This window comes from Channa argus, chromosome 16, assembly GCF_033026475.1.
Source record: "Channa argus isolate prfri chromosome 16, Channa argus male v1.0, whole genome shotgun sequence".
Classification (NCBI taxonomy): Eukaryota; Metazoa; Chordata; class Actinopteri; order Anabantiformes; family Channidae; genus Channa; species Channa argus.
This window is the reverse complement of record NC_090212.1, coordinates 22975574-23003075: the sequence shown is the minus strand read 5'-3', so window position 1 is coordinate 23003075 and position 27502 is coordinate 22975574. Positions and strand designations below refer to the sequence as shown.

At 40.6% G+C, this 27502-nt stretch overlaps 1 protein-coding gene across 10 annotated transcripts; it reads right to left on the bottom strand.

The window, feature by feature from the left end:
- Positions 1-351: 351 nt before the first annotated feature.
- On the bottom strand, positions 352-27258 carry tecpr2 (tectonin beta-propeller repeat containing 2). 10 transcript variants are annotated; one of them, XM_067478749.1, is made up of 27 exons: positions 26967-27243; positions 25681-25779; positions 24773-24913; positions 15097-15225; positions 14806-14937; positions 14566-14723; positions 13647-13800; positions 13313-13465; positions 12906-13038; positions 12533-12735; positions 12194-12413; positions 11862-12111; positions 11535-11772; positions 10579-10812; positions 10417-10484; positions 7743-7858; positions 7449-7622; positions 7128-7308; positions 6902-7043; positions 6603-6828; positions 6417-6506; positions 6202-6299; positions 5973-6108; positions 2735-2883; positions 1036-1177; positions 795-944; positions 352-715 (listed from the first exon to the last, which is right to left on the bottom strand). In XM_067478749.1, exons 2-27 carry the CDS (start codon positions 25759-25761, stop codon positions 564-566), a joined length of 4050 nt encoding a protein of 1349 aa, XP_067334850.1. In that variant the 5' UTR covers positions 25762-25779; positions 26967-27243; the 3' UTR covers positions 352-563. The 10 variants fall into 10 exon arrangements, 8 of the variants coding, with proteins under 8 accessions (XP_067334850.1, XP_067334851.1, XP_067334852.1 ...); XM_067478750.1 differs by lacking the exon at positions 26967-27243 and adding an exon at positions 26773-26951; XM_067478751.1 differs by lacking the exon at positions 25681-25779 and having other exon boundaries at positions 26967-27246.
- Between the last annotated feature and the right edge of the window lie 244 nt (positions 27259-27502).

Here is a 27502-nt window from a genome sequence, read left to right as displayed (position 1 = left end):
AAAGGCAGTTTAAAGTAACCGGAGTATGGTGTACCTCAGCAATTAAATGTCTCTTTAGGATACTAGACTAGGACTAGTATAAAGTATACATTTCCCAGTTAGAACCAATCAAGGACCATCTTCGCTGCAATGTCTCTTTAATTTCCTCAGAACTAAAACTAAACTGGAACGTTTTATGACCAGTTTAAAATTAGTTGGGAGTGAAATGTCCCTTTAACATCCCTGATTATAGCAAACAAGAATGAACAAACCTAAAATAACTTCTAAAACCAGTTAGAACCAGCAGAACCAGTTTGAACCATTGTACAGTGTTGTAAATATTAGCAGATGTAGAGCCCCTATCCCCCACAAAAGGTTAAAGTGCTTCCTGTTAAATAAAAGAGAAATCCCTTTACTTAATTTCCCAGCAGCCACCTGGGCTCTTGTTTCAGAACCACCCTAAACCTTAAAAAAAACAAACAAAAAAAAACAAAACAACAATCACAGGATGTGACATCACAGCATCCTGCTAGGCAAGTCCAGATCAAATACACAACCTGTAGTAACATCAGTCATGTCACAGATCAGATGAGCTCCCATTCATCATCAACTTCATCTGCACTGGGAGCAAGACCTGAGGGAGTGGCCTTATTGGGAGTTTGGGGAAGGAGTTTGGTCAGCCGGTGAGATAATCCGCCCATCAGAGTCACTGCCCACAACTCGTCGTCCGGAGTCACTGAAGAAAGACAGTGACACACCTGAAACTCACCTGAGACAAACAACAGAGACAGCATGCCACTATGAACTGGGCTTACCAGTTAACCAGTTGGCATTCCCTGGGATCCTCTTCCAGTAATCTCCTGCAGGGTTCCGGTCTGAGACTCCGTAGCGTCGAGCCAGATCTCCGTTCGCACAGCGAACCCAAACAGTCCGACAACTAAGGACCAGCTGGCTTACAGCTAGACCTGAAACAGAACATCAACCAACAAAACCAGCGTAAGGACCAGGACAAGATCCATCTGAAACAGAAAAGTTAACAGGCAGACAGGTGTGTACCTGGCACCAGTTCCCAATCTGTCCCCACAGGCATCTCATCACTAAGTCCGGTTCTTACAAAGACGCTTCCTCTATTGTCCAGTGCCCAGAGGAGACGATCGTTGGGACTTGTCTGAATACTGACCAGCTGCACTCCTATTGGCTGCAGAGAGATTATGTCAATTACCTGGTCTGGTGAATACACAAACTTTGTACAGGTAGTTCTATGAAGAACCAGTATGTCATTTCCTTTTTTAAAACTCCATCTTGTGTTACTATGATTATTATGCATGTGTGATTTACAACTCCACAATGGTACTGTATTAAAAGTGGTCCAGCAGCAAATCAAACATTCACCATAGACGTTACCGTTGTTCTTATGTTGTTAAAGCAGAGCTGTAATCCAGGAACAGCAGCCATGCATATGTGTTGTGAGTGTCCAGGTGCTGTAGGATATATTGAAGTGCTAGTGCCACCGCACGCTTCACTGATCTATTAGAGCAGTAGGCAAAGTGGAAATGGTCCACTGTGTCAAGAACCATATAATATATGTTGTAGCACCAGCCTTTCCAAGCACTTCATGGCCGTTGATGTAAGTGCCACAGGTCTAAGTTATTCATTCTGTTTTTGATTGAGGAGAAAAAATAAATAAAAAATATCAGAGTGTTGGAAGACAGGGCAGACTATCTAGACAGGTTGAAAGTATTTGCAGAAGCTGTGTGTTGCAAGGATGGAGAGGACCTGTTGTGAAAGTACAGGTAACAGACCAGGGAAAGAAAACTGCTCAGGATTGAGAGAGAGACCTGAATTTGCATCAGAGTGGGAAAGATTGTGAGCTAAATGAAGAAGTGATCCAATAAATGCAGAGTAGTGACTAAGATGTTGTCTGTGGTGCAGTTATGGGTCAGAATGAAGTCTAGGAGGTTGCCTGCTTTCTATGTTGGGGAAGTCCAGGTGGATGTTTAGGTCTCCAAAGAAGAGGTTAGTGCCATCTTCAGGGAAATGGGAAAACATCATGGTCAAGCTCATTACAGAAGTTGCCCATCTGGCCTGGTGGTGAATCGATAACAGTCATGTGGACTGACTTATGCCATTATCAGGTTTAAAGTCTCTCAGAGTGTTCTCAAAAGACTAAGCAAAAGTGAGATTATGTTCAGAGTAATCTTTTCTGGCAGGCTTTGTTTCTTATTCCATTGATGTAACGATGAGTTAGCCGTGCACTTCTTTAACTCTGCTACATAGTATTTAAAGGACTGGTTTTTGTTTAATTAAAATGGAAATTTTTGTTACCAATGAAGGCTTAAAATGCTCTTTGAGAATAACTTATTTCCTCAAACATTTTGTCTTTTGGATTACTGGGCTGCCTTACAATGTCAAAAGTTCATTTGGACACTTAGCAATGGGGCTAGTTGCTTTTCTTCAGCTTTGTCGACAACTTCAAAGAACTGTTAGAGCCGTTCAATGTTCGCTCTTAAAGTCATCAATTTTTCCAAATAGGTCCATTGTACTCACTAGAACTGTAACCACAAAGCATCTTTGCCACCAGTTCTGTTGCATATTCATGGCCACCCAGGTGTGTTATGTCTTACTTTAATGTGCCCTTGTCAACCTGATTAATATGCATGGGTGACTTAACTCCAGAACAGTACTGTATTTACAGTGGTCCAACAGCCCAACCAACCATGTTTAATCATACAACAATTATGTGATAAATATACACCTGTACAGGGGGTTCTATGTGGATCCAGGCTGGCAGCATCATGCTAGGGTTTAGTGGTTGAGTCCCAACTCTGAAGTAAACAACTCCTCTACTGTCGACAGCCCAGACGTTCTGGCTCCCACAGCTGACACTGACCAGACGAACACTTCCTGCAACACACAGGTGATACTTTACATAAATACCAGCAGGGGAAGCTTAAACCTATTTAGGCAGATTTGAACAAAGTTAGTGAAACCTCAAACAAAGCTTGTCATCGACAAATATTTTTAAGGCTCCCTTTGAACTGCCCAAAGATCCCCTAAAACCATTTCAGGCCTAGTAAAAACATTTCATGGCCTAACAGAATGTCCTAGACCATGGGAACCCCCAAAAGGATCATTAAAGAACTTCACGGGAACTTAAACTCTGCTTAAAGACATAAAACCACTCCATCATTAACAGAATACTGACACAAATGTAATACTAACTCAATGAAAGACTTAAAGCTTCTCAAGTCATGCAACCCCACTTTAAGTTCTGAAGAAACCGCTTTTTGAACCATGGGAACCCCATTATACATCCTCTGAACTTCCTCAAGAAACCTCAAAGCACCTCACTAGTGTTTATTAAACAAATACTTAGTGGCCACTACTTTAGTTACTCCTGTACAATCTAATACAGCAACTCTGCCATGAATTCTACATTTAAAAAAGGTTATAATTTTCCAGTTTTTAACTTGAAACTTTTTGGAGGTCATGGTGGGGGGTGGAGTCATACTTATGAACTTAACACTAAACGTGTAGTACATTTACCACCTTGTGAACAGTGCTGCCAAACTTGAGCGTCAGATGTGAGCAGGAGAAGAAAGTTATTTCTCTCATCTTTGAATATAAACAGGTAAAAGATCTGACATTTGGACTGAGCCCTAAGAAACAGCATGTAGAGAAGTTTTTTTTTTTTTGTTGTTTTTTTAAACCGGCTGAAGGTTTTTACTAGAGTTGTGTAAAAAGACCAAAGATTAAGAATTACAGCCACTTCAGAATTACAGCCACTACGGGACTAAGGTCCCGTAGTCTTCAGTATCCCAACCCAATGCTTTACCCCAATGGGTTTATAGCCACCAGGCCCCAACCACATCAAGTACATATCTGTGCATACAAGGTCCAGCAGTTCACACTGCATGTCAGGACAAAAACCAAGACATGAAACATGTTTTGACTTTGTCATTATGGGTTGTGTGTGATTTTTAAAAGTGTGAAAAAGTGACAAGTATGAATACAGATGTAGAGTAAGTAGCCACTTTGACAGAGTTTGGGTCCATCAATTGATACAGGATAAATTGGTTGGAGACATGTGTTCTGTCCTCTATACCCTTTAGTTTTCTTTAAATGCAGACATCAGCATAGTGACATGAGGACAATGTATAAAGATAGCATATAGCAATCTAGATGAGTGCTAACGATTTATTTTATATTTGCACTTGTCTCATAAATGCAGTAATTACTTTCTGTAGGATTTATGTTTTGTTAATATGGTGTCTGAGTTTGAAAGGTGAAATGCGGGATTTAAGAATGTTACATATTATTTCAAAGTAATAAAGATATTTCTGATAAGCTCAACATTTACAGCTCATCAGGCTGAGAGTTTTGAACAAGGATCATGCAGCACATCACTGAGAGCTGTCTTCTTGCAGTGTGTAGTAATAAGTGGTCATGTGGTGTGTGCAGTGAGAAGGCTACGGCTACTAAAAACAGATCTGACCCTTCAGTCAGGATCCAGTGTGACGCACACAAACACTCAGTCTGCATGTCGACATTTGAGTTACACAACCTCCACCTGTCAGTGACAACCGCCCCCCCCAAACCCCCTTACACACAGACAGAATCAGACCAACAACTGTTATATAATAAATTACATTACAGGACAAATTCATGTGTTTTTGGTGTCAGTTTGTTAAAAACACCAATCTAACCTTCCAAAAAAAAAAAAACTAAACAAAACTAATTTGTGCTGTTGTTGTGCCGCTGAGACACTTGTAGATTACTGTCGTCATGTCTGACAGGTTCCAGGGTCTGCTGGCAGGGGTGGAACAGCAGCAACACTGTATAAAACTGCAGTTCTCAGCTCACTACACTGGCACCACGCACTTAAGAGAATCAACTTCAAAATAATATTTCCTGTCCATAAATCAATGAGATACACTCAGACCCTCTGTTCTGAGTACTGCAAACCTCTTAGGTCAGCTGATCCTAAACCCTGAGTTAAAGCTAAACACTGCAGCTGCTTTTAGTTTCTCTGTTTACACTGTCACTGTTATTGTACAGAGCTAAAGTTTTATTTACCTGCAAAAGGTGATTGTCTGCTAAACTGCATTTTTTATTACTCAGTTAGTTTTCATTAAATATTCTTAAATCTTTTATTCTTTTTCCTTCTGCCCTCCAAAGTCTCTTGGTATAGAATGTGCTCCATTTACACAGTGATTTAATCTAGCCTGTAATCAATATGTCTGGAACAAAAAAAAAATATATATATATATATATAACAGCAGCACAAACTAGTTAAATGTGCAGTGTGAAAGTCTTATTCATCTAGTGGTGAGATTAAACATTGCAATCCTACGAACTTTATAAACAATCATTAAATTCCCTCTAAAGCCAGCATTTGGTTTATCTTATGTGCTACAACAGAAATGTAGTGCACCAAGGACATTTCAAATACAATGCAGCCTGTGATTTACTTACACATAAAGGCTTATTTTATGCTGAAGAATTTAAAAACAATTTTTAGATTATTACACACCAATGAAAAAGTGATGAATTCTTTATTTAATGTCTGGTAAGATTCTGAAAATGCAATTAGTTTCAGTTTGAAAACAAAAATGAATATATTTACCTTGATGAAGCATTTACTGTAGCACCATTGATTAAGCCCTGTTTGTGGAACTTGTTCCTAATAAAATTACAATTAATGATTCTGGATATTAACAGCTTTAAGTCCTAGAAACATGTCAAGTGTCTGCAGCCATGTACACCGCTTTAAAACATTGTTTTATGTGTACCACAGCAGCTTCAGAGTTGTACACTGCTACTGTTTCAGATGCTTTAACCCAGACACAGGATCTGGTTCTTGTCAAAGAGGTTTAAATTGATGTGACATGTGCAGCCTGCAATTATGATGTATAAAACTGAACTTATAGCATGAAGACACAATGTGATATAATATTTGAAGAGAACAACCTAGTGTGTTTACACACACATACCAAGCTGGCTGAGATCCAGGAGAGCCCAGTGCAGACCTGTTGGACAGGATGGAGACAGTGTGCGAATGCTGATTCGACCATGAGTGTCCAAACCCCATAGAGCATCACAACAGGCAGACAGGTGAGTCAGCTCCACCTGAGTACAGAAACACAGGGAGACCATGAGGGCAAATACAGACCAGTAGAAAAGGACTCAGACAACAGATTGAGAGAGAAAAGTTATTTTTACCTCAGGTGGTAGAGGGACAGAAGAGGGACGGAGCTCTCCATCCTGATCCCAAACACAGAAAAGATCCTTCCTGCTCTGAGCCAACCACAGAAATGTACCTGAGACACACAGGTAGATTGGCTGAGTCCATGAGGACAAAACAAGTTTGGGAAAACAGCAACAAACTCTGGGTCTAGTGTCCACATGTCCATGTGTTTAGAATCCAGATGTGTTACCTTCTCTGTGGGGAACAGCTGAAGATGTGATGAAGGTCCACCTGGTACCCGAGACAGTTCCTCTTGGAACAACATTCTGCCAGAAAGTTCCTGAAAGTATTGAAAACCAATAGCAGCTGAAAAACCAAAAAGAAAAAAGGGCTGAGCTCTACTAGACTCTATAGGGCAATGCTGGACTCTACTGACCTACAAGGCTTCCACGGGCCAGGTGCAGCTGGTTTCGTCCAGAGGCGACCCAGACTCCACTGGCACTTGAGCTGACTAGACTTGGTTGGCACTGCGAGTACTGCGACAGGAAGGCCACCACCCGCTCCACTGGTGCCCTAGTTACTGTGGCAACACTCTGCGTGGCCTGTAGCAGCGTCTGGAACAGACTGCCCTGGTCGAAGACCACGTAGTCCGAAATACTGATCTGATAGAGACAGACAGTCATGCTATGGAGCAGAGGTCAGAGAGGATAATATTCATGGTCAGACTCTCCATACCTGCCACCAGTGGTCGTCGTCCCCTTGCGGTCGGGACGAACAAACACCGGTTCTGAACCAGAGGCTGCCGCTCGCGTCAAGGGCCCAGGCTGTGCCCCCATCTCCCAATCCAACACACATCAGCTCCAGACCCTGACCCTCACTAGGACAGAATATTTGTCATTCAGTGATCAATAAATCCTTGCAGCATTCCAGTAGCATAAGAGTAGTATAAAAGTATTAGTACCTGACAGTGTCGTACTTCCAGCCCTCACCCTCGCTGCAGTAGCTGTTCAGTCCTTCTCTGAAGAACAGAGCCTTGTGTTCGCTCAGAGCCCAGACTACACCTCCCCTCACACACACTTGGCTGAACACACATGGGGAATCTACCTTCACAGACCGAGCACAGGGACGCTCCATGCTTAGACCTAATGGACAGAGACTACTGTATGTTACCTGGATCCACTTTACCAATTCAGTCAGCATTAAGAGACCAGGACCACAGCTGACCCACTGGTGAATACAGTGCTTCACTTTCAGGTTCAACTATTTGCAGGTACTCAGTTACCTGTCTGGAGGTAGAGGTCACCATTGGTCCTGATGATCCAGGCAGAGTCGTCACTCAGAGCGATAAAGGCCGTTTGCTCCACAGCTTTATACCAGTGACGTTTCCCTTTAACTGACACTTTAGCACAAGCAAATGCTGTCATGGTCTTTTGTTCCACCTTCCACAGCAGATTACCTGGTGGAGTTAAAAGTTAGTAAGCAGCTAAATCTACATAAAACTGTATGCAACCTATCTCCTCATCAACAACGGTTTAACAGACTTAGAAGGGTATGTCATGTGATGCCACTAGCTCACCTGAAGGTGATACTGCCACCTGGTGGACATTGTCTTCAAAGCGCTGCCAGTTGAGTCCAGTTTCAGGCAGAGTGCTGCAGAAGAGTCCTCCTCTAAAGTCCAGACACCACACATGCCTGAAATACACAGGTCACCTGTCAGATATCTGATTCTCACCCAACCGCAGTCATGTCTAGGAACTAGTGAAAAGATGAGGGAAATATCTGCAAAGATCTGAAGAATAGTGGTAGAAATATGCAGCCTAGAGGACTAGTTGGAAACATCTGAAGACTAATCCAAGAAGTCTGGCTTATACCCACTTTTTAAAACTACATTTTACACTTTTAGGACCCTTTTTAAGACCTCAGCAAAAAGAACACCATCCCTAGAGCAAATAACAGCTGGAATAGTCAGTGTGGCTATTGTTCTGAGCTGAAGGCAAAACTCACATTAAATTTGCACAATGTTTAATTCAATTCCACATCTTGCTTAATGTAATTATGACTTGCATGAAACAAAAACCCTTTACACTTCTTAAACAAAACAGTAAATAATGTGGTAACTTTTACAATTGGCTTTATGAGGTTTGTAAATGATTTTGCAATATGCAATACCTTATTACTACAGATAAATACTAAATACTGCGACTAATAGTCTAAGACTGAACAGAAGTTCAAGTCAAGACCAAGACTCAAAAACATGTTCAACAATGAAAGTCCTGGTCCATGATTAAATCAAGAACACAGTACAAGCTAGACTGTAGTTAAATGATGTGATTGTTTGTTTTAACACAAAGTTATTTGGATCAGATTCTGTCTTGTTTCCTGTTAATGTACGTTATTAGTGTTGAGCATGCAGTAATGCCAACACTGCAAGTATGAATGTACTTAAGGAACAAAACCTCAAATTAACTGATCAACTAAACAAGCTACAGAGAGAAAAAAAATTATCCAGAGGAAGTTATATTTTGACTAGCTGAAAATAAAAATGTAGTGACAGCTTTGATGCTGCTGGACTAACACTCAGTGTACTGTCACTGCACATAATCTGCTGGGTGTTTAAATGATAATGAAAATGTTAAGGCTGCTGTGCTGAGACACACACGAAGGGTGAGAATATCGGGCACAACGTTAAACTGGTTTGCTTCCCATTTGTCTAATAGGAAATCTTGTGTCTCCATTGACAATTCTATGTCGTCCCCTCCCCCTCTGAGTATGGTTTTCCCCTTGGATTGATATTTGGCTCAATTCTTTTCTCAACTACACGCTTCCACTGGGCGATGTTCTATGCAGACAATATTTAATTTCACTGGTATGCCGATGATCCTCAGCTGTATCTCCCCATCACTCCTATTAACGATAGTAGGCTGAGTTCTCTACAAAATTGTATGTCCGATATTATAAACTGGATGTCCTGCACTTTTCTTAAATTCAAATCAGAAATTCTTATAAATCAACCTCAAAATATTTTGAGTGACATACTCCCATCCTTAGGGCCTTTATCAAAATTTTACTGATTACTTATAAAGCACTGCATGGTTTAGCGCCATCCTATATTTCTGATCTTTTAATTGCATATGTGAGATCACAAAACTTAAGATTAGACAGTGGATTGTTGTCTTTTCCAACTTCACGGTTAAAAACCATGGGGAATAGAGCATTTTCCATTATGGTTCCAAAACTGTGGAATTACCTGCCTGAGGAAATCAGGCTCTCTGACTCAGTGTCATCTTTTGAGTCTTGTCTGAAAATGCATTTATATGGAATTGCCTTTCCTGAGATATGAGATCCTTGTTTTAGTATATTCTATCACTTGATGTATTCTACCTTCTTTGTTTTCATATTTAACCTGTTTTTATTTATCTTTATTTTCCTTATTAATGTACAGCACTGTGTACTGTGTTTGATAAGTGCTTTATAAATAAAGCAATTATAAATAAATGCTAAGGACAAAAGTTAAGGAAAATTAGGTATACATTGGCAGATGGAGACAGTCTCTAAAGGTTGCGATGTTTCAACACAAAAGTATGACTGTACCAATATTGTGGTCTGTGCAGCTATGTGGATATCAGCAGCTGGTACTCTGCTCTGGTGGGAGTGCAACATGAGAAGCCCTGAGAACATTATTGATATGCATCTACTGAAGCACAATATTGGGAATAATGTCAATACATAAAGTCCAAACTCCATCTACAAAAACAAAAAACTCAGCACTTCTAAATCTGCACCAACCTTTCGTTTGTTTGAACATTTCAAGTTTCCAATTTGAGTCAACTCCAGCTGCAGTGGTCACCAGGTAAAAAAAAAAAAAAAGTTCACTCATCTCCTCCTCTGGTTCTGGGTTGGACATAACAGCTCTACACTAAAAGCTCTTAATGTTTTTCCATAAGTTATGTTTTTAGGTAATGTTACTGACACATTGCCTCTTTCTTGAGGATTCTGCTTGTCTTTATATTAATGTAATGCATCATTTATATTTGTTGACAGGTTCCTGAATCCTTCAGGGAAAACCAGGAGAGCAGAATAAAGAATGCATACCCAGGCCAAACATGCTGAAAACTAAATTTAAATATAACCAGTTTTGGTCAAAACTAAAAAACAGATTAAAATACATAATGTTAAATAATAGGTTGGTTGAGTCACCTGAATACAAACCCATCCCCTTTAAAGTAATACAGAGTTACCTGCAGACCCACCTGTCAGTCACCTGGAGACTCAGTATTCCACATCCTGGTCCTGAGTATCCCATCCAGCTTTCTGCCAACTAGAAAGAGACAAATCAAAATAATATTACACTCTTCTGCAGGACTACTCTGGTCACATGCATGTGCCTCATTTGGTCACCTGCTGCATCTCACCTGGTCAGGTTTGAGTTTGTCTCTGTCCTGAGAGTCCTGGTCCATCTGTCTGTCTGCCTTCTCCATCTGATTAGTTAGACCGGTGTGGACATCACTTCCGGTGGTAGCAGGAGGCAGAGTGTGACAGTAGATGTCTCCTTCTTCATCACTGGACAAACTTTTTCTGTCCAGACTAGACACAGTGGAGTAAAACATTTGGTCAATCAGACCTGAAGGGGGTGCCAGGTCATCCTCCTGTACAGAAACACATAAAATGTAATTACATTCATGACTGTTGCTATGGTAAGCTATAGAGATAATCTAGTAGCAAAAGTCTGGAGTCTGAGGACATCTTGCAGAGGTCTGGGGCTGTGCTACAGAGATCTAGATCTAACTGCAAAGGCCTGAGAACTAGCTGCAGTTCTAGCAACAAATTGCAGAGGCTCACTTTAAGGTGCCTAGTTCCATAATCACACTGTTGTCATGTTTTCAAACTAGGAACCTTGGTGTAAAACAGAGAGGGAGTTCAAGTTTAGCTTAGCAATATTGTTATTTTAAAGCCATATTCAAGAGAGCTTCAGGATGAAACAGAATTTCCTAGTTCCTGAGACAATTCATCCTATAGAGTGTCCAGAACCAAACACTATATAACAAACATGTCTAGACAGCTTGTAATGTAAAGTAGTGGGTTGTTGATAAAATGCAACTATAGTGTAGTGCAAGCAGTATGTATCAGGTTGTTAGTACTCACAGATTTTCCTGTTTTGTCTAGATGTGTTCATTATGTGTTTTAATAGTAGCAGATATATTTGTGTCAATTAACTGACTCCCCCCACTGGGAAGTTAACTGTCAGCTGGGAGCTGTTAACTTATCAAGGGGAAAGTTAACAGCTTTACCTGTTTGAATGTTTATCAAAACACATTTTGTTACCACCTGATAGTTACAGACAAAACCTGATGCTCATTAAGGAACACACCTCCTCCTCTGGTCTAACCAAAGGGGTCAGAAACTCATTCTCCTGCTCCACCAGTGGCTCCTGCTCCTGTCCACCATCATCCTCTGTGTTGTGCATGTAGGAGAAGGTGCACTCCAACAGCAGATCCACATCAGGAGTCAGAGGGACGACCTCCTCCCCTGGACAAGGAGCGGAGGCATTTCCTGCGCTCAACTGATTCTCCAGACCCTGAAGCAGCAGGGATACTGGGAGGAGGGAGCTGGGTCAAGAAAACAAGGATCAGACAGAGGGCTCAGCAGGAGACGTTGGGTAGAGACAGATGGAAAAAGCTGAAGTCCTTATACTAACCCAGACGGGTTGGAAGAGGACTCCATCACCTCATCCTTTACACCTTTTTCTGAACCTCCTCCAGCCCCCACTGAATCCTGGTCCTGGATCTGTTCTGGAGTGTCCTGATTCTGAAGATCCAGCCCAATGAGGGAGGCTTGGTCACTGAGAGGCGTTCCTTCACTTCCTCCATCACTGCAGCTGCCATCTTGGACTACAAACATAGAGTCTGAACAGCTGCTCTCTGAGAGACGGTTCCCACCACTGCTGTCTAAGGATGGACAGCAAGACATAAAACAGTTAGTTTAAAGAGCCCGTCTGTCTCTGGACTATCTCGCAGTCTGTCAGCTTACCATGCCGTCTCCTCTTCTTCTTCACCCTGATGGCTTTCACCACCAGCTCCTGCTGCATCTCCACCTGACCCATGGGAGCACTGTAGCGTCCGGGGGTTAGCTCACAGGATGTGGGGACTGTGGTGTTTCCACGGAGACTGTCCCAGGATGTGACAGAGCTGCTGCGACTACGAGAGCTGCTGGTGAACAAACTGGAGCGCTGGTCGAGCTGCTCCATCGCCTGCACAAACAAAGTGATATACAAGTAAACGTAATGTCAATCAGTTAACTTGCCTGTAAATCAACCAATTAAACCAGTTAGTTAATTTGGGGGCATGGTGGATTGTGGGTCTCAGTCACCTCCAGCTGATACTCCTCCTGCTCCTCTGCTTCCTCCACACCCTCTTCCTCTTCATTTTCATTTTTCCCCCCTTCCTGCTCTTTCCCCCCACCCTCAACGATGATGGCCATGGTCCTGATTGGCTGAGCAGTCTCCACAGATCCAGTTGGTGGGAGAATGGTCAATGTTAATGGTGATGTCAGACGGGCAGAGAGCTCTGACACTGGAGGACAGAATCAGGCATGTGAGGCTGTCAGGGTGGGGGGGTGAGCAGCACTTACACTAAAGTCAAACAGTTGGTGTTACAGTATTTATCTTTTATCAGGAAGGTTAAAGTTAGGGCAGCAGTAGTGATACCACAGTATTGATAGCAGAAGTAGGGGTAGTACTCACAGTTGGAGGCAATTCCCTCTGGGCTGTTGGAGATGCGGATGATGTCCCTGTCTCCTTTCAGGATGAAGATCTCGTTGTCACAACAAGACACAGACACAATGTCTCCGCTGCTCTCCAGTGCTCCAATAATGACCTAAGCCCATCACATACAAAACACCAAAACAGATTCTTTGCATGTCACTGATCACACGTTAACATCCACTCGTTATTGTTCACACACACATCGGTAGTCACATGTTAACATTTACATAAGTCAGTGGTCAGAGAGCATTGCTTGCACTGTTCCTAATAGGAAGCAGTACTAATACAAGATACTAAACTGCCCCTGGTAATAGTAGTTAGCATTTGTACATGCTGTACCCGTTAACAGGATGCTATACAGTAGGTAGTATAATGAGCAGTAGTACCTCATTGAGATAGTCAAGGACATAGATGCTGTACTCATTCCAGCTGAGGATCCAACTGTCTCTGAGAAAACAGCTGAGCACACCGAGCTGCCTGTCTGCAGGACGGTATGCTCCTACAGGACCAGGACGAGGAAACAGCTCAAACTGTGGGATCTGACAGACAGGTGGGGGGAGGGAGAGAGAGAAAAATTCCTTCAAGCCCTGACATATTAGCAATAGCAACTGTAGTAATACCATTGTCAATAGTAGAGAAAAAAACAGCAGTGAACATATGTGTGCCATGTGTTTCTGACACTTGTCTGTGCTGCTTTATGTATCGGTGTTCCCAGTGTACCTGTGTGCTGAACAGTGGTTTAAGCAGCCTGGTGTCTTCCACCTGTCCCCTGATGTCTGACCTCCAAAGCCTGAGTCCAGGTCGAGCAGCAAACACCTGAAGATCACTTTGCTTACATAGCGCAGGCAGGAAGCAAGCACCAAATCTGCCACTACTGCAAACAACAAATATCACTTGTATGGAGGCTGTTGTGCATTACAAAAGCCAGGAGCGGCCATGGATGCTGTATCTTTTCTTATACCATACTTGTGATGACAAGACAATTACCTTGTCATGGAACCTTTGGGAAATCTGCTGCCTCTAAAATGACAATTAAAAAAAAAAAAAAAAAATCTATGTATGCAGAAAAGGGTTCTGGGTACTGATGAATAAGAGACTTGAATTGAGCTGCACACAAACAGTCACATACTCACTTTTCTTGGAGGATGAAAAGTGGCAGGGTGTTGTTTTTGTGCACCAAGGCAGTTACACATCCTGACAGGATGACACTGGTGTGCTGACCATGGGCCATTTAACTAGGACGACGCAAACCAAAGCATCAAATTCTAAATGTCCAATAGAAACAGCTGTTCAGAACAAGACAGATAAAAGAGGACCTTAAAGTAGACCTGGCCTAGGGGAGTGTTTATCTAACCCTACAAGCTAACCATTATTCATAAAACATTTAGACAATCATGAAAAAACTCAAATAGTCTTTATTTGCTTTTGAAACAAAGTAAAATCAAATCCTGATCTACAGATCCTAAGACTGTCATTGAGGTTTCTACAAATTACCTCAAGAATGATTATCCTGAGATGGTGGCAAAAAAAATAAATAAAAATAACCGCATCTATGGCCGTTCTTGGCTTCCACAGTATTTCACATGTATGTTTCAATTTGTATGCGATACCTCTTTGTATATATAAGCAGACCATTTACCTTTTGCGGGGCCTGGTGCCCAGCTGCTGCACTTCATGTGTCTGTGTACAGTAGAGCAGAGATCTCTGCTGGGTGGAGACCAGCAGCACCTGGTGACTGTACTCCATCTGAACTACACCTGAGGACTCCTCAAACAGCAGCACAGGCTTACACACACCCTATCAAGGTAGACATATACAGGTAAATGCTCAGGTGGGCTCAGGCACAGGTAAACATAGACACAGCTAAAATAAGACTGACCTGGTCCAGGTCCAGAGCTGAGAAGACAACTCGTCCTTTATCATCTCCAGAGAAAAGCTTCATTCCATTGGTGCTAAATGCCAATGATGTCACTAAACCTTTGTGGAGGCCAACCACGTCAATGCGCCGCAGCTGCAGACAGTGAGAAAGACAGTTAATAGCTGCAGAGATCAAATAACAGACACTAGTTAGAGTTGGTGAACCTGCCTGTATCTACGGTACCCATCTGCACAGGCCTCAACCCATATGTACATAATAAAAGTTCTATGCTCCCTATGTAGATGTTCTCACCTGTTTGTTGCGGCCAGGAAGTGGAGAAACCAGCTGAAAGACAGCAACCCGACCTGAAGCTGTTCCCACGGCAACAAGGTCATCAAAACAGCTGAGCAACTTCACAGCTGTGATTGCATCACACTTTCCCTAAAATACACAAACACAGTTGAGCCTAGCATACCCTAGCAGCAATGACATCATGGGTTTCTAAATAAAATAACTATTACAGAAAGCAAAATCACCAGATCCTCCTCATATATATCATAGATAGATCCTCTTGTACCAAAGCGCTAGAATCAATTATACTCAATTCTAATAAGATTTTTTATTCCCTATGGATCTCAATTAGCTAACTTCAACTATTGTTCCATCTAAACCATCAGCGTGTCTTCTTAGACCCCATCCTCATTAGACGGCTCAAAGTCGACATAATGTTAGATCTAATCAATTTAACTAAAACCTGTGGTTCGCTACAATCAAACCATTACTTAAGACATTTTTTTGACCCATCTGATTTAGCCAATTATAGCCATGTGTCAGGATTAGTTTTAACGTGGACCCAAGAGCAACAAGGCGAGAGAGGTTAAGTGAAAAGATTGTGTTTTATTAAAGATTCTAACAAAAGGACAAGGGGGGGCGGGGAACAAAAATAAAACACACACACCACACACCAACCTAAACTGACTCCTATGAAGGAGGACGAACTGGTAAATCCCAGGGGGATGACTACAAAACTAGAAGACAAGGAATAAACTCTAGGAAACATTAGCAATTTACTAGAGAAAGAACTAGAGAAAGAACTCTAGAAATGAGAGAAAGAACTAACAATAATAAAAACCATTAAAAAAACACAGAAACCTAAGACATAAACCCAGGGGAGCAGATACAGTAATGAACTAAAACAATGATCCCAAGAAATAACCAAACACTGGAAAAACAGACATTCATGGAATCATAAACTAATCAAAGCACACTAGAAAAACAAGTCTTACACACACCTGACAAAATCCACAAACAGGGGAGGACTGAAAGAGTGAAAAACCAAAATCAAACCTCAGACCAAACAGAAAACAGTGTCCACAAAACAGGGTCAGGAGTCCAAAAATCAGGTAACTCGGAAGGCAATGTGTTGCACTGATGGCAGAGACAAACAAACAGATAATGATCCAACAACGAACCAAGGGGAGAGCTGGGTTTAAAAAGGCAGGGGAACAGGTGAAAGCAACTGTGAGTGGTGATGACTGGTGAAGCTGGAAACGTGAACTGGGGACAGGAAGTTGAGAAAAGGAGGTACAAAATAAAAGGAAGTTAAGTGATTGTCGGATCATGACACCAAGTAAATCTAATCTCTCCATTATGTATAAATTCACCAAACAGCTGTGACAAAAGAATTATGTGACCACCTGCACAGGAATTAGGTATTTGAAAATTTCATGTCAGGGTTTATTACACTATCATAAAAGAACAGCACTGTGGAAGTCACTTATGATCTTTAACCCTTAGGAGAAGGCCATAATTATGAAAACTGTTGATTTTAACATAATGTACCACACATTAAAAGAAGTTTACCATCAAACCAATCATGTGACTTGATCACACTGGCATGATCACGGACTCCTAAGGGCCAAGCTTCAGACAACACACTCATCTTTTTACTTATCCTGTTACTTTTTTTTAACTTTAACTAACTTTACTATAGGATATAAATAACTTTAACTGAATTTTGTGTCTTCAAATGCGAATCATTGAACAGGGTTTAACATTCACTCTGCCAAGTCAAAGACCATCAAATGTCTCCTGAAATTGAACTAGGCGTAGCCTCCCTCTCCTTCTCTCTGTGCCATAAGTCAGAAAGAGGGAGATGTAAAGCACACCAAAGCCAGTTCTTGGTCTTACTGGGCGGAGAACTGGGACAGAGCTGGTCCCTGCTAATTAACACATTCATATTATTGATGGACTGAGGACATTTTTTGTCCTCCTCTCTTTCTGAAGGAAGCAGTCACATACACTTGTGACCATCCACTGTGTTTACTTAGATTAAATCAGGTGCAAAGAACTAACTAAAGCTTCAAGAGAAGCACAGAGCTTCACACACACATTTCCTTCTTGTTAAGGGATTTATTTCTGTGGCTTTTTAATTCTGTGCATCCTCACCTTATGTCCAGCTCTCTGGACATTTTTATTACTGGTTGTATCAGTGTTTTATTCTTTAAATGACGTTAGTTTGACTGTTACCATCACTGTGTGATGGTCCAAAATGATGAGTTTGGAAAGAAAAAAGCTTTAGATCTTAAAACAGCTTCAACCCATCATTTATATCTGTAACCAATAATTAGTTAGATCGTTGTACTGGAGTGCTTTTTTTAGACCTTTACTCTTTATTTAGGACCTTGGCACAGCAGCACACAATCTTGTTTAATTGTACAACTTGATAGACCCACGTTTAAAATTTCTAACAAAATAATTTCTAACCGTATAAACAGAACATAGGGTGTTTTCAGTCGTGAACTAAAAGAAAGGAAACAAATAAAGAGACAATTGAAATAATATTATTGTTAATAATAGTTTGTTTTTGGGTTTTTTTTTGCTTCTGTAGCTCTTTTCTTTTCTGTCTTCACTTTCCACTCACCCAACTAGTCAAGGCAGATGGCCGCCCACACTGAGCCTGGTTCTGCTGGAGGTTTCCGTTAAAGGGAGTTTGAGTGTCTCAGGGACATATATTTCATCCACTCCTTCCAGCTTTCTTCAAACTTGAATTTCTGGAGCCTCATAAAAAACTGATTGTTTCCATAATGAAAATTTTGTAGATGATATCATACCAGTCTTCTATAGATGGTGTATCAGGTTTTAACCATTTCTTTGTAATTGCATTTCTGGCAGCTACACTCAATATTCCAAAAAGGTGATTTAGGAGTTATCGGTGCTGAATGTTGTAACCCAAAGAGAATTTTGTCCCAATTGCGATTGAACTGTACTCTGAATACATTGATTAGTTCTGATTGGGTCTAATCAAAAAGTGTTCACTTTTGGGCAAGCCCAGAACAGATGAAAGTGATTGGCTTCTTGGGAGCAACAGTTCCTCCAGCAGCTAGAAGAGCCTAAATGGCGGGATTTCTGAACATATGTGATGAAATATCAAATGAGTCTCTTCCATGCAAATGTTCTTCATGAGGTTGAGCTTAATTTCCTTGCATCTAGTTTGTTTGGGGTAAAGTCAGGGCTGTAGGGGGCCCCTCTTAGGATCTTTATCTGTGCAGACCAGCCATTCTTAGCAATGATACTTAACCATATTTAAGAGGTAAGTTGACCCATTTATTATCTCTTTCAATCAGATTTTTTATTTGTCTTTTGTCTCCTAATCATGCCAGATATAGTTTCTTCCATTTCCTTCCATCTTGTTGATAATTAGGGCTACACCAACAAATAAAGCTCCTCAATTGGGCTGATATGTAGTAGTCCTTTAGGCAGGCGAGTGAGAATTCCCTCTTGTCCTTTGTTAGCTAAAGAGATTAAAATCTTATCCTCAAATTCTTCCCTTACCATATGTACCTTAATATTAATTTATCCCATTTATTTAATTGTCTTGCTATCGTTTATTTTTTTTATCTGGAAGAATCTGGAACAAATATAGTATCCTAGGTAAGATATAAATTTTTACAGACTTAGTACTGGGATTAAATTCCATCTCTTTATGTCATTGTTTATTTTTTGGTTCAATAAACTTAAAATCAAGGTATATACATTTGTATGTAGGCCTTTTGTGCTATTACTCCTAGGTATAAAATGTGCCAAATCAAGAATGATCCACTGTGGTGACCCTGAACTCACGGGATAAGACGAAAGGCAAAAAAAAAAAAAAAAAAAAAGGTATTTCATATAATCCAAATCCCAGTTTGATTTGATATTTGTGGTTATGGTCTGGGTGGGTTTATAATTAAGTTTGAGGTTTGAAAACTCAGCCGATTAGGTTGTCATCTGTAAATAAGGAAAATGTTCCTGACCCAGCAGTTTTATAACTTTAATATATTTTTCCTGGGTGATGCCCTGGTTAAAGCTTCAATAAATATTGCAAATAACAATGGTTCAATGGTCAGGCTTGCCTAGTTCCTAGTACAAGTCGGATATGGAAACGTTTAATTTTTATTCTTGCCTTTGGGCTATTGTAGATCCTTGAATTGTTTTAATAAAGGTCTGTCCGAAATCCGAACTGGTGCCATACTTCATATAAAAACTCCCACTTAACTCAATCAAAGGCTTTTTCAGCATCAAGACTCAATAATTCTGTCTGAAGGATATTTTCTTTGTGTGTTTGATCGCATGCAACATTCAGCGAATATTGTCTTGTCCCTGTCTTTGCTTAATAAAGCCCTTCTGATCTAAACTTATTATTTGGGGGAGAACATCTTCCATCCTTTTTGCTAGGATATGGGTAAAAATCTTGGTTAAGTACATTTATTGGACGATAGCTTCCACAATTAAGTTTGTCTTTACCCTCTTTTGTTATTAGAGAAATCACTGCTTCTTTGCAAGAAGAGGGAGTTATGCCAGTTTCCAGAACATAATTATATTTCATTAATGGGATTAGTAGATTTTTCATTTCTTAATACCACTCTGAGGGAAAACCATCTGCCACAGAGGTCTTTTTGCGGTCTTTCCCGCCCTGAGTTAAAGAAACCCGCCCTCTATCAATGTCAAGTTTTGTGGTTCTCGCCTCGCCATCCCTTCCCGGCCTCTGGGAACCTGACATAGGCGTAAGACCAAACCACAGTCCAAACCTTAGTCCCTGAATCCACCACAGGATCCTGTTCTCCATGTCTCCTCTGCTGTTGCAGCCCTGGGTCCTTTATCCGTTCTGGTGCCAACGTCTGTTCCTGTGTCTGCACACCGTTTGGCAGCACAACAGGGGGCTGCCAAGAAGTGTGGTCATACCCTTCGGTCGACCAATTCCCTCTTGCCTAGTGAACAGGTATCAGCCTCTGAACTGAGCAAACAACTCCCTGTAGTCATAGATTTGCTCACTTACCTCTGGGACTCCTGTATGCGGTCTACAGTATCTGAGACACACTTGGCCAAGGCCAGGCAGGTAAAGCAAGTGGTCTGCTCACGACCCTGATTGTGTAGCCTGCCTAGTGCCCCAAAGTTGTTGGAGACGCTGGCTACTATAGAGGTGAGGGGAGACAGAGTCACTCCTGCCCTGGCTCAGCCGCACCTTCCCCTGCTCCCGGGCCGATCGCCACCAGCAGTTTGGAGGAGTTCGCCCAGGCGACCTCTGTTCTGCTTCCTGTGTGGTCAACTGTTGTGTTTCCTGTGTGGTCCAACGCCGTCAGGAGTTCAGAGGGTTCGCCCAGGTCGGCGCCGCTGGCTGTTCGGAGGGGCTCGCCCAGGTCGACACGGCTTGCACCTCTGTCCCGGCTCCTGTGTGGGTCAACACCGCCACCGGTTCAGAGTGGTTCGCCCAGGTCGACGGCGCAACCTCGGTCCAGCTTCCTGTGAGGGTGCTCTGGCTCCCCCAGTTCCTGTTCCTGTCCGTTCCTGTTGAATGTACTGTTTGCCTATGGGATCTTGGACCTAGACCCCTGCGGGTCCTCTGCTTTGGACTTGCCCAGAAATCCAAACCAATATTTAAAGTAATAGAATTGTCCGTGTCAAGCAATGCCCCTACCTTAACATGCATGGCATCACATAAACATAACTCCATATCTATTCACCAAACCTCTTTCTCAGTTTCTCTCGAAAGGACCAAGCAGTGGACTCCACTGGCGTAGATCTGCCATCTGCATCTGTAACCTTGCATTTCTTACAGGGAAATGTATTTTTAACTGCTGTCGCCAAAGCTTGTCTAATCTTATTGCTGATATCCTACTGGTGATGACCAAGAACATCCTGCCTTTTCCCAATTCAGCAATCCATTCAGTCAATCAAAGATGTTTTTTTTTTCTTGGTAAATGGTAAATGGCCACTTATATAGCGGTTTTATCCAAAGCGCGCTACAATGTTGATTTCCATTCACACAGACACTCACACACAGATGGCGGTGGCTGCCATGCAAGGTGCTCACCCATGTGGACAACTGCCTTACCAACTAAGCTACAGCCGCCACATTTCTTGCAAGGAGATCTGCATTCACATTTAGCATCACTTTCATGGGTTCCAATGGCACATTCAATCAATGGATATGAAGCATTGCAAGGGTGACAACATAAAAATGTTACATGATGAATGGCTCTTACATTCCATATTGATTGTCCCTGTGCACAAATATCCTGCAGAGATTGCTTCAGGAATGCTTCACATGATGCTTCAGGAATGCCATTTTTCTCATTGTGCTCTCCTTTCCAATTAAAAAAACCTTCCTACTCAAATTAAAAAAACTCCTTTCAATCCACCATATCCACTGCAGTGGCCAAATTCGTTCCTTTTGGATGTAAATGATATTTTGTCTTGTTGATTTCTTTAACTTGTCTCTTCCTTGGATTATGCTGAATGTCTCAAAAAAACAAATCATACACGTAAAATGCAAATTATCTGAAAGACAGCCCAGCAGCATTGTCTCTCTTCAACTCCACACTCTACATCTGTCTCTCATTTTATAATGCAGTTTCTTTATGATGATCACCATATTGACAGGCATGTTCACTCCATTCATATACTCATCCCCATCTATGATATTACAACATCCTCCTAAGTTTAAGTTTGAAGTGTTTTCACATCATCTGCTTTGATCATAGGCCACTGAAAAACACTTTCCATGTAGATCTCAAAAATATTCCTCCAACAGAGCCTTCACTCCACCATAACCTATTTCAACAGACATCTGTTGACAACTCCTCAAAAGCTGCATTGTCTGTCCTCTAACGTTTACAGGAAATGCTGGCAGTCATTCAGATAATCAGAGCTCTGTTCTATATGTTTAAATGCTTTCATAAATGCATGGTATCTTAGGGGATCTTTATCAAAAACTTTTATCTCTTTCCTTGGCAAAGATGTCAAATTCTGCTGCTTGATAAACAGTGCAGTAATTTAATTTTTTTGGCTCCCTAATGGACAAAAGATAACTGAAATTCGATAATTCAGTTGCTAATGGCAACACATACTGGACATTGATGCTGCAATTTCCATTTCCAGCTTGAGTTGTTCTCTCCGTTTGCTTATTTGCTCCTCTTATTCCACCAAAGCATTTTTTTTTTTCCATTTCCATGTCTCGCAATAGAAACCGTTTTCACATCAGCTTTTATTCAAACATGTTGAGATTTTCCTTCATTCCTTTTGCCGTTGACATCTAAAATGCTGTCATCAAGTTTCATTTTATCTTTTTTTTCTCAATAGTATGAAAGAGATTAATTCATTTCCCCCATTGTCTTTTCCAAAAGGTTATAATTTCAGTTCTTTTGATTTCCTTGTTTCAGACAGCTACTCTTTAACACAAACAATAAAGCCTTGATTATCATATTAATACTTTGAACTTGTGAAATTAGTTTTTTGCTCTTCAGAGAGTAGTAAATGTGTTAAGTCATGATAAGATTACTTTTTTAACTATTTGCATTAATGCATCTAAATGTATTTGAGACATTTTCATAGTTTTGCATTAAATCTTTTAACTCCAACATTAGTTTTACTTTCTTCACATTGATTTTATGTTCCTTGTGAAGCCTCATAATTTCAGAATCCATTTCCCATAAGCGTATCCAAAAGCCATTTTCCATAAGCGTAAACTTTTTTTACGCTTTTTAAAGTTTCTTTTTTCACACTACTTCTGACTGAACTTGTTTTTGATCTGCTCATTGAGTCATAGTGCAATTTCACTAAAATTCACTGCATTATTGATGATGAGCAATCACTGCTTTTTTAATGCGGTTTCATCTGTTGATTTACTAACTCAATCAGTTGTGATTTTTAATCAATGTGCTTAGTTTTCTGTTGAATGCAGCAGCAGCTGTCCCAGTGAATTCACTGATGCTGAACGACGGATATAGGAAGTAACTGTCATGCAATGCATTCACTTTCCAATAAACACTTGAATTCAGTGTATGAAAAACAGTAAATAAAAAAATAAATAAATAAATTAAAAAATGTGTTGTGTCCTATTCACTCCCTCTTTGTTACTCACATACTGACACGGGTGAATCCACTAAAAATTAAATTTCCCAGCACGCCACGCCACGCCACACACACACACCTAACAGTAAACCTAATCAAACTTGTCACATACTTTGCAGGTCTACTTGTTTCTGGAAATACTAAACTGGAATGCAAGACAGAGTATTTAACTATCAAGGTCCCATGCTGTAGGAGGGGTTGATATGAAAGAATGTTCATATGATAAACTTACATTGTTTACATTTACATTGTTATTTTCATATCTGGATAATAGCTTTTCGAAATTTTCTTTCCAGTAAATTCTTAAAGTAAAGTACTTATTCATATTTGATTATTTTTTTCCTCAGTCATATTTTAAATCAGCCATGTCACAAATTGTACAGCATACTTGCAGCTCTCATCTTAAGGTTATTTCTGTTACTGTTAAACATGATTCTTGCGTAAGTGGTTAATAGAGTGATTTACTCTCACGTGGGCACCGGAAAAACATTCCACTACTTTTTTAACTCCAAGGGAAGAGAACCAATTACACAATAATAAAATACTTCTGATTCTGACAATCTGGTAGAAATTAATTTATCTATTTTATTTATTTTAAGATCCAATCCTCAGTAAAGTGCATACCGTACAACAGAATCAAAAAACATCTATAATGGTTAATTATGTTGAATTAAATTTAAGGTGAGCTGATAGATTCACAACATGAACTCACGCATTACGTAGCACATAATGAGCACATAAAAAGTAGCCAATAATTTGATCGTAAAAGTTGCCACTAGCTGCCAATAGCTTCTCATCAGCTGTAGCTTTATTTCTAGCTAACGGTAACTAGTAATTGTTTTCCTAAGATGTTTAATGCTGCTTCATTTGTTTGACACAATTAATAAATAAAAGTAAATGAAATCTCCTAAAACACAAACAGTATGCGATCATTCTTTGCATATATTAGTTTATGCCACACCTGCTGCTACACATCCATGGCACTGCCTCCTCCTGTTCTGACATACTTTGTTCTGTGTCACCTCCATTCTCATCCTTCTGCACTTTGTGTAATAAAGCCTTGTGCTGCCGATAGACAGATGTTTTTCTGCTGTCATAGACTGGGCTTAAAAGGTTCAATTTCCTTACAGTTAGATGTGGATCAGGTCACTCTGAACCAGCTCTTAATTATGCTGATATAGGCTTAGACCACTGGGGAAGTGTTTTCCTGACTTTGTGAAGTGCCATGAGATGCCATGATTTTTGTAGTGCACTAGAATTGTATGAATTGAATTGAATGCTTACAACTGTCTTCACTTAGTTGTGCTACAGATCTGACAGTTCTCACACAATATAAAGGTGTGTCTAATTAAAGAGAGAATCAGGACACCAGTTAACTGCAGAACATCCTCTCCTGTAGGAATAGGTCTATTGTAAAACACAGGGACATCAAGAAGCTTGTTACGTTTCAATATTTAACTTTTTCGTATGTGACAGCCATGCAGACACAGGACTCTCCCTGACTCTGTCCTCTGAGTCTCATCATGTGGACTGGGAAGAATCAAAGAATGGAATCAGGTCCTAGCTGGACTGAGGATGACAGAAAATGAACTCTGACCTCCAGACTGTACTTGTTCATGTGTGCGAGGCGGCGACAGTAGAGGTAGAGCATGCCTATACTGCTGCCCACTGCCAGGAAGTCACTGCTGCAGTCCAAAGCTGTCAGGTAGACCACAACAGATCTGAACCCCCGCTGGATCTGCAGAGACACAGGAGTCTTCATCATTAATAACATCTCTACCATCATCATAAATGATGAACCAGAGACAGATTGACAGAAAACTAAAAAGATTTTCTAATTTTTTACAATATTTTTTAATACAGTAAAAATATAAAACAGATTCATTAGTGTTTCGTAACCATTAAACCATCCAGTTAGATAAATATTACAGATGAGCTGAAGGTTTGATCAGATTCATTGTGGTTTAACACTGAGATGATTCCACTGGTTTTATCAGTGACATGGAACTAAAATGAAAACTAAAAACTAACTTTGTTGCCATCATTATTCTGACAATGGAAATCAGGAGGTGAATAAAATCAGCAGGAGATGTGGGTGTCACACTGTTAAGTACTGAGAAAAAAACCTAAAAGATAAAGAAACTAATAAACTTCATTTTAAAATGACAACAAAAAATATTTCATGTGCAGAAATTGTTTAATGTTTCACCTGCCCAGGTGTTTAGATTCTGTGTCACAGACTTAAAACCTGAAATTGTAAAAAATTCAGTGTTTTTTGTTGTTGTTTTGTAAAACACTTGGTTTCTGTGTAGTAATGAACCTGTGGCTCCACTTACTGGACACCTGCTCTACCTGAGCTCCCTCCATGTCACCTGTGTGTGTGTGTACTCGGACATGTTTTCAGAATCCCTTCAATCACAAATGTAACACAATGCACAGTGCCTGCTGTCCATCATTTCACTACCTGGATGTGGGTTTTTTTGCCTGGTTTAGAACAGTCCGTACCTTGGGTGGGATGGCGTTTAGCAGGTAGTAGAGTGGGCAGAACTCTCTCAGGACAGACGTTGGGTTCGGCTGCGTCGCCATGATTCTTCAGAACTGGTCCTGAAAAGTCAGTTTAAAATCTCTAATGGTAACTAGTAAAAAGGAAAGTTTGTGCTATGTTTCTATAGATGAGCCTAAACTGCACTAAAACTTTTCCTAAGATGTTATTGAGATGTTATAAGATGTAACATTTTATATGTTAAATATCTCGCCAACATACAAAATAAGGCGAGAAAACCTGCATTTATGGAATCACGTCTTGAAATCGCAACTATAAAACATTCCGGTTTTCTTTCAGCTGGACCAAACTCCATTACAAAACACACACATTTCAGTGCTTGTCGGGTAACATTCATTAAGTTCTGGTCAAAGTAAGCACTATGAGTCGTTGGCATTCGCCTGTTGTGGGACCATGAAGCTGTTTACCACAGTGACAGTTCGCATAATTTACTTGTTGGGGAGGGCGGTAACCAACAACCTGAACATGCCTTGAAAGCTAATGTTTAACATGATTTAAACAGCGTTTGGTAGATCAGACCAGACGCAAATCGAATTAAACACTAGGCCGAGGTGTTAGATATCTTATGTTTTATAGTGAATGCAGAACAAATGCACTGAAATAGCGATAAGATGAATTATGTTTGGTGTTAGGTACGCCGTGAGTATTGCGCTTCCTGATCAGCTGATCCAACGCTGCACCAAAAACCAAATATTTTACAGTTCCTCTGAAAACATACATCACAATATAAAGAGACACATTAGGGGTAGTTTGCATTCTGTGAGGAGACCCTACTGACCATTTACATAGTATGAGTAAGGCTGTGGGATTTATTAGCAGTATTCTCCCCTTGTAAGTCACGGAGGGCGGTGACGGAGAAACGTAAACAGCTTTTGTTTAACACAGTTTAAATGTCTCTAGTACTGAATTAATGAGAATATTATGACGAAGTGTAAGTTAACGTAAATAATGCCTTGCAGAAAATAACGGAAACCTTAAATGGCCAATTTGTTAAACAGAGTTTAGTTTGATGCTGCATGCCAGGTTAGCATTACCTTAGCAGACTCCTGTGAAAGATGGGATTCGACGGGAAACATCCAGCAGTAACGTTTGTCACCAACAACTAAACATCGTGTTGCTGATCAAGTTAGCTTCTCCAGGCTAACGTTAGCATCGCACGAACCCAGCGTTTGCGGTGTTAGAAGATGGGCTAACGTTAGCAGCAGGAGGAAGATCGTGAGTGACTTACTGATAGTTTAGAAGTGAGGGTTCCCGCTCAGATGTTGTCACAGATGTTTTATTCACTGCTGAATGTTGCTGAGTTGAGGTGACATCGCCCTGACACAATTCATCCTGATGCCGAAAGCCTGTCAACAAACTGCGCCACCCGCAGCTGACACTGAGAACTACACCAGTGCGCGTGATGTATTTAATCTTTCTCTTCCATGTGAAACACTAACACACACACCTCCCTGCTGCTCTCACTGTCTGTTATCTGTTGGTTAATTATCTTCATCTATAGCCAGAAGATCAATTTAAAAAAATAAATGTCTAAAATAAGGACAGGAAGCGGAAACGGCGAATGCTGGTTGGAAAACCTGGAAACTAAATGATTTGAATGTCTTAACTTACTAAATGGCTACTAATTGATCTAAACTCTCGTTACTGCAAATACGTTTACGGTAAACAGTAAATGTAAAGTTATCATAATAAATAACCAAATTTTTAATAAATACTCACTTTTGTAAACAATGATATTGTGTGATACAAAAATAAACTGGAATT

Bases quoted from the DNA above. Each gene is read 5' to 3' on its own strand.
- tecpr2 (XM_067478749.1), bottom strand. From the start codon at position 25,761: ATGGCGACGCAGCCGAACCCAACGTCTGTCCTGAGAGAGTTCTGCCCA. The intron at 14,724-14,805 runs GTCAGTCTTATT...CTACCTTGATAG, and splicing joins CAGCTCTGGACCTGGACCAG to GGTGTGTGTAAGCCTGTGCT. The intron at 12,414-12,532 runs GTGACTGAGACC...TTGTTTGTGCAG, and splicing joins AGGAGGAGTATCAGCTGGAG to GCGATGGAGCAGCTCGACCA.